Source organism: Carlito syrichta, unplaced genomic scaffold (genome assembly GCF_000164805.1).
Source record: "Carlito syrichta isolate Samal-C Ts95f unplaced genomic scaffold, Tarsius_syrichta-2.0.1 Scaffold115728, whole genome shotgun sequence".
Classification (NCBI taxonomy): domain Eukaryota; kingdom Metazoa; phylum Chordata; class Mammalia; order Primates; family Tarsiidae; genus Carlito; species Carlito syrichta.
The window spans coordinates 7,974-15,353 of record NW_007059824.1 but is presented as its reverse complement, the minus strand read 5'-3'; the positions used below and the strand labels follow the sequence as shown (position 1 = coordinate 15,353).

The 7,380-nt window shown below is 53.1% G+C and overlaps 1 protein-coding gene across 2 annotated transcripts in view; it reads left to right on the top strand.

Annotated features, from left to right (window-relative positions):
• The first annotated feature begins 1,598 nt into the window (after positions 1-1,598).
• SLC11A1 (solute carrier family 11 member 1) overlaps positions 1,599-7,380 on the top strand; it is a 9,736-nt gene continuing 3,954 nt past the window's right edge. Inside the window, exons 1-7 of one of the 2 annotated variants that reach the window (XM_008073623.1) lie at positions 1,599-1,952; positions 2,825-2,958; positions 4,062-4,184; positions 4,495-4,614; positions 5,717-5,823; positions 6,225-6,295; positions 7,252-7,319. In XM_008073623.1, the coding sequence (XP_008071814.1) occupies positions 1,946-1,952; positions 2,825-2,958; positions 4,062-4,184; positions 4,495-4,614; positions 5,717-5,823; positions 6,225-6,295; positions 7,252-7,319 (630 nt within the window). In that variant the 5' untranslated portion in view covers positions 1,599-1,945. Of the gene's footprint in view, positions 1,953-2,817; positions 2,959-4,061; positions 4,185-4,494; positions 4,615-5,716; positions 5,824-6,224; positions 6,296-7,251; positions 7,320-7,380 lie in introns of those variants that run through there. The other variant, XM_008073630.1, reaches the window with a different exon arrangement.

The window sequence follows — 7,380 nt, the reverse complement described above, 5'->3', positions numbered from 1 at the left end:
CATAAACTCAGGTAGGGTTGAAAGGGGAATATTACGAATAACAAAAGATTTCTCTGACCCCAGTTACTTAGGAAATTATAAGTATTTTAGGAGCTGCGTGCCAGTAGCCAGGCACAGAGACCAAATATACATTTCTGATTATGTCACACTCCCCTTATTTTCTCTGATTCCTATAGTCTCAGACTTTGGAGTTAGAAACCACATGACAATTCAGGTTTTGAATCTTCTTAACAGAAAAGGCAGGCTACAGGGCAGAAAGCACAAGTAGCGATGAGAGAAAGGGGTGGGTTCAGGAGCTGGCAAGGAGAAGAAATTGGGAGCTGAAAGGTTGAGAGTAAAGAAAATCAGTGCAGCTCAGTGCTGAATGACAAATGATGGTGAGTCTCAGCAATGGGGGTAATAGGGAGTAGTGGAGACTGTAGCAAAGTGAAGGTCATATACTGTATCTGAAGAGAGCAATGACTGTGACGTCCCAGCCATTTGTCACGTGTCTTCTGATTTGTCAAACATGCTGGAAATTTTGAAATTTATCAGTCTGTAACCTTCAAGTGGAATGCAGGCCATACATATGTTTTGCTTGGATAATACAGTATTTTCAAGTTTTGGGGCCTAATAGTCAAAAAGCACGTGTTGCATAAAATTTCAAAATTTACAGCATCTTTGACAAATCAGAAGACACGTGACAAATGGCTGGAACATCACAGTCACTGCTCTCTTCAGATAGAGTATATGACCTTCACTTTGCTACAGTCTCCACTACTCCCTATTACCCCCATTGCTGAGACTCACCACCATTTGTCATTCAGCACTGAGCTGCACTGATTTTCTTTACTCTCAACCTCTCTCACAGTTTGTCTTTCCTGCTTGGCTTCTTGGACACCTACATTTTTGACCTCTTAGCTAATCTAAGTCCTTCATTTAATAGGAGAAACAGGCTTTGAGAAGGGCCACGACCTGGTAACAATCTCAAATGAATCCATGGCAGAACCAGGACCAGATCCAGGTGCCCCTATATCTTCTGAGGAAATCCTTGGCCTGAATCTTTTTTCTTTTTTTTTTGAGTCAGAGTCTCACTGTGTTGCCCAGGCTGTAGTGCAGTGGCATGCTCACAGCCACCACAGTCTCAACCTGCTGGGCTCAGGATTCTTCCGCCTCAGTCTTCCAGGTAGCTGGAACCACAGGCACACAATACCACATCCAGTGAATTTTTTTATTTATTGTAGAGACAGAGTCTTGCCAAGTTACCAAGGCTGGTCTCAAACCCCTCGGCTCAGGCAATCCTCTCGCCGCCGTCTTGCAAAGTGCTGGGATTACAGGCATGGGTCACCGCCCCTGGCCTGGCCTGAGTCTTCAATGCATGTCCTTTCGGCAGCGCCTGGAAAGTCTTTCCTCTGAGGTCCTCAAAGGGAAACAGACTTTCGAAGCCTGGAAAACTCTCTGCCTCTCGTTAGGCCAACTAGAGCCTCGGCGCTCCAGATGGAAGAGGGGAGAAGGACCTGCCTGCTTGTGTGTGTGGCAGAGGGTGGTGCAGTCACGGGATCTGGATACGAATGCGTGAGGGGCAGGAAGTGCCTGAAATCACAGCCAACTTGGGAGGCACAGAACACGTGATGCCTGGAAGGGGAACAGATGCTTTGTGGGACACAGGGCAGGCTGGGAGGGGAACCGAGGTCCACTCTGTGGGTGACCAGACCCTTCCGCCAGAGCTGGCTACTTCTGCCTTTGGAAAATGTTTCACAACGCCCCATGTTGTGTGTGTGTGTCTGTGTGTGCATGTGCAAATGAATATGAAGCGAATGGTGATGTAAGAGGCGGGAACCCAGCGGAGGCTGGGTAAGAGGGTGTGGGCTCACACACTTGCACCAGCACCCAGAGAGGGAGTGCAGCCTGAGGGAACTGCCAGCATCTCGCTCACACGCAGAGACTCCCCAAAGCCTGCGTCCACATGACAGGTAGGTAGTGGCCTCCAGGGACAGAGCCTGATGGAGGGCGGTGGCTACTAGGTCAAGAAAACAAGCAGATAGAAAAAAGAGACGGGAGACACAGGGTTATTCCGAGGAGGAGAGCCTGCAGACAGGGCTCCAGAAAAATGAAGCTCACTACCATTTACAAGCTAGAGCAGTTATGGGGCTTGGGAGGAAAATTTTTGTGATTGGTGCTGCTAGAGGCTAACTAAGACTTGTGGTTAAGTAAGTTGAGAGGAAGCCTTGTGGTTAGGCTAGGTGTTAGGATGCTTTGGAGCCTAGCCTATTTGATAATTTTCCATCCCGGGTCAGCTAGCAAGGTGGCGGGGGTGACTAAGATGGTGTTACCCGGGCTAACAGTGGCAGAGGAGGGGACCAGGCTGGGAAGCCCCGGTCCCCTTGGGAGTCCTCGTCTAGACCACAGTTCTGGACACCAGAGCCACTGGAGTTGGGTCCTCCACACCCCTGAGGTCTTCCTTTTCCCTTGTCTGGTCCCTGAGGACTGGAGGCCCCGGAGCTTCCTTGGCTGCTGGAGGAGGCAGGGAGTCAGGCCAAGGGGGAGACATGTGGCCTCAGCTCACCCTTCACAGAGCCCAGAGTCTCTCTTGTATTCTCTGTGGCAGGAGGTCTGGGTTTGGGGAGCTCTGTGCTCGCATGGGAGGAAAGTGATTCTGCAGCCTCCGCTCCCCACTCATCTTCTTGAATGTCCAGTCGAGGGGTGGAGGTGATGGACCCAAGATGGGGGCCAGGGACCTTAATTTCTTCACTTTGCCAGGAGGTGGGAGAGAAGGCAGGTGGCTTTAGCCCTGGGCCACCAGAAAGAGGCAGGACTCTCAGCAGGCCTCATGGACCCTTCACAGGTGGCAGGGATCCCCAGAGGCTGAGCAGGCCTGGCTATGGCCTCATCTCCAGTCCGTCCAGCCCAGGGCCACAGCAAGCGCCTCCCAGAGAGACCTACTTGAGTGAGAAGATCCCCATTCTGGACACGGAATCGGTGGGAATGCTGGAAACTTCCCGGGGGCTTCCAGGATTGACAGGATCCTCTGGGATGCCATGGGCTGGGTGAGGGGACCTCCTTGTGACTATGACAAGTCCCTTCCAGCCCTGAACAGTAGCGATGGAGAGTGGCAACTGCATCTTCCTCCTTCCATCCCCAGCACTTAGCTGGGGTGCTCAGTTTTTGTCGAAAAAGGATCAAATGGCTTTCTGAATGAATCTCAGCTGTCCTCGGAAGGAAAAGGGGCCTGGGATGAATTGGGATTGGAGTTCTGAGGATGTGTTTTAGCTTTTTTTTTTTTGAGTCAGAGTCTCACTCTGCTGCCCAGACTGGAGTGCAGTGGCACAATCATGGCCACCGCAGCCTTGACCTGCTGGGCTCAAGCGATCCTTCCACCTCAACCTTCCATGTAACTGGAACCACAGGCATGTGCCACCATGACCAGCTAATTTTTTTATTTGTTGTAGAGATGAGGTCCTGCCAAGTTGCTCAGGCTGGTCTCAAACCCCTGGGCTCAAGCCATCCTCTCATCTCTGCTTTCCAAAGTGTTGGGATTACAGGCGTGAGCCACCATGCCGGAAAGGACCCACTCAAGGGCACAGAGAGAAGTGGAGGAGGCTTCAGGCTGGCATCTGAAACCAGAATGCTGTCACCTGCATTTCTGGAATCTTCAGCTGGTTCCTAAACTAACAGTCCACACCCTTGAATAGGGTGTGGACCCCCAGCCTCAGTGGACCCCAGGGAAGAGGCTCTGTGGCCTGACAAGGGGTTGGGGAGGAAGGAGTTGGACCAGGGAGGCTTGGCCCCCAGAGTGCTCCCTCTTGGGGATCTGAGGACCTGCTGAGTCAGGGCCTGCAAGAGGCAGGCAGGCAGGTCAGGTGCCGGCGGGCTGCTGAACGTGACAGACCCAGAAAGCAGATCCTCTGTGACTCAGCAAAGCCTGCTGGTTCCTCCACCCCATGCCCTTCCCTACCCGCCCCCCCACCGGGTGAAAGTTCCAGCAGTGGGAAATGGGGGGCAGGGCCGGTCTGAGTAGCCCGTTGGGGCTCCAGCAGCTGCCACCCCTATACCCAGACGCCCCTCCCCCCTCCCACCCCCAGGGCACGTTCAGCCTGCGGAAACTATGGGCCTTCACCGGGCCTGGCTTTCTCATGAGCATCGCTTTCCTGGACCCAGGAAACATCGAGTCAGACCTTCAGGCTGGCGCTGCAGCTGAGTTCAAAGTAACTGGGGGGTGGAAGGGGGGGCGTGAGGAGGGAGGTGACCGGGCTGAGTGGAGGCACTAGCTTGCCATGTTTCCCCAAGGTGGCCTGCATGAATGGTGTTCCCCGGGACAGCGTTAAATTCAAATGGGCCAGAAAAGGGTCCCTAGGGCAGCCCTGCTAGAGTGTGGAGCATGTGCGGGGTGAGGGGAATTGATCTTCTTGTTCCGTCTCTCCCACCCTCTCCGCAAGGAGTGTCCTTGGTTAGAGGGTGCCACCAGCTCCGGAGCTTTCTGGGGTTGGCTGAAGCCCTCTCCCTGCTCTCTCACAGCTGCTCTGGGTGCTGCTCTGGGCCACAGTGATGGGCTTGCTGTGCCAGCGACTGGCCGCGCGCCTGGGTGTGGTAACAGGCAAGGATCTGGGAGAGGTCTGCTGTCTCTACTACCCTAAGGTGAGCTGGCGGGGTGGCCCGGACAGGAGGCACCCACTGGTCCTAAACCCCAAACAGTCATTGACAGCTTTCGAGTTCAAATAAACACAAGATCTCACTTGAGGCATCCCAAATTCACTTGATAGATAGAAAGACTGAGGCTTAAACTGACAGCACACAACCCCGTGGGAAGGACATCAGAGACACATCGCTCAATTATTTTTTTTTAGTCGGAGTCTCACTCTGTCACCCAAGCTGGAGTGCACTCACACGATCATGGCCAACGCAGCCTTGAACTTCTGGGCTCAGGCAATCCTTCTGCCTCAGTCTTCCAAGAGGCTGAAACTACAGGCGTGCACCACCATGCCAGGCAATTTGTAAAATTTATTGTAGAGACAAGGTCTCGCCACGTTGCCCAGGCTGGTCTGGAACCCCTGTGCTCAGGCAATCCTCTCACGTCAGCCTCCTACAGTGCTGGGATTACAGGCGTGAGTCACCGTGCCTGCGGAGTCATTCATTTTATAGAAGAGGAAATTACACTCTGGAAAAGTGACTTACCTGAGGCAAAAAACACAGGGAGGCATCAGTTTGGGAATGGTCACTGGCTGGGGTAGACCCTGGGGACTTGACTTTTGTGAGTGTCCAATTAGGAAAACAGAAATTACACTACTAGATATTTCAAAGGTATTGAATGCAGGGATTTACAGATTTGAAAGGGCTGGAGGAATAAGAGAAGAGGGTGTTACCCAAAGATCAGAAAGCTGCTATATCCCTGACATAAGCCCAAGAGCCATCATTGGCTGCTGAACTTCCAGAAGCATGGCTGGTGCAGACAAAATGGCCAGTAGGGCCACTGGAGTCCAGGTTGCCTGGTGTCCCTGCTGGTGCCACTGCCAGAAACACCACCAGAAGCAGAGGGAAAAATGGTTTCTCTCTGCCTCTCAATCTCCCAGAAGCATTCCCTACAAAACGTAACCGAAAGCCAGCTGGTGAGGCTGTCTTGCAAATACAGTCTGCAGGTTTCCAGCCCAGCAGCACAGCACAGAGTACTGAAAGGCGTTTGGAGGACTGAGACAGCACATAACTGGCCCATCCTTAACGAAGGGTCGTCTCCTCTCCATAGGTGCCCCGCACTCTCCTCTGGCTGACAATTGAGCTGGCCATCATTGGCTCGGACATGCAGGAGGTCATCGGCACAGCTATTGCCTTCAATCTGCTTTCAGCCGGACGGTAACTTCCCAAAGTGCCCAGCTCTTCAGGCCAAGGCTGGGAATGGTGGCTGCCTTATCCCGAGTCCATTTTATCCTGTTGTCCCCTTGGATATAGAGCTGTTGCTCTATTTCCCAGAAATGTAAAGTGACGTATCTTAAGTCACACAGGACTTCAAGATTGAAGCCCCTAGCTCCCTGCCATGCCTGCTCTCTCACCTAGCTTTGCCCTTCCCCGAGGGCTCGATGCTGTTTCTCCATCACCACCTCACTCCCACACCCCTTGCCCTAGCTGTAGGGGGAGGGGGGTAGGGGCCCTTGGGTTTCGGTGACCAGGAGGTCAGATTCCAGGTTCCTGCCCTGAAGGTGGGATTTCGAAACCCCTGGACTAGGCTGGGCTGACCCAGGTCACTCTGGTTTCAGAATCCCACTCTGGGGTGGCGTCCTCATCACCATAGTGGACACCTTTTTCTTCCTCTTCCTCGATAACTACGGTAGGTTTGCGCTGGCCTCATAGGGGAATGGTGGCAGTGAGGGTGCTGTACAGTGAGAAGGGTTCTGGTGTGGGACTGCCAGGGAGCACTCCTGAACTCCTCCACTCTAGCTGGATGGCCTCCAAATTAGACGTCCCTTTCTTCATCTGTACCATCACAGCACGCACATCACAGGGTTGTTGTGAAGGTTCAGTGAAGTACTACATGGTAAGCACCTGGCACACTGCCTGGGGGTGCTCAGAATATATGTTTTTTTGAGTTGGAGTCTCACTCCGTCACCCAGGCTAGAGCGCAATGCCACCGCAGCCTTGACCTACTGTGCTCAGGCGATCCTTCCAAGTAGCTGGAACTACAGGGGCATGCTACCACGCCTGGCTAATTTTTTTGAATTATTGTAGAGATGAGGTCCCGCCAAGTTACCCGGGCTGGTCTCAAACCAGTGGTCTCAGGCAATCCTCTCACCTCGGCCTCCCAAAGTGCTGAGATTACAAGCTTGAGCCACAGCGCCTGGCCGGTGCTCAGAATATTAGTCTTTAATTATTGTTTAAGTGGCCAGGCTCGGTGGCTCAGCCTGTAATCCCAGCACTTTGGGAGGCCAAGGTGAGTGGATTACCTGAGCCCAAGGGTTCGAGACCCGCCCGGGGAATTTGGCGAGACCTCATCTCTACAATAAATCAAAAACTAGCAGGCGTGGTAGCGCGCGCCTGTAATTCTGGCTACTTGGAAGGCTGAGGTGGAAGGATTGCTGGAGCCCAGCCTGTAATTCTGGCTACTTGGAAGGCTGAGGTGGAAGGATCGCCGGAGCCCAGCAGGTTGAGGCTGCGGTGGCCAGGACGCGCCACTGCACTCCAGTCTGGGCGATGGAGTGAGACTCCAACTCAAAAAAAAAAATTATTGTTTAAGTTACAGACTTTTTTGGTTGGCTTGTTTGTCTTGCCCCTTTGCATTTCCTCTAGGGTTGCGGAAGTTGGAGGCCTTTTTCGGATTCCTTATTACCATTATGGCCTTGACCTTCGGCTATGAGGTAGGAAGACAGAGCCGCAACCCCCGGTCTCCACAAGGTCTTTCCTTCCCCCCCTCCCCCC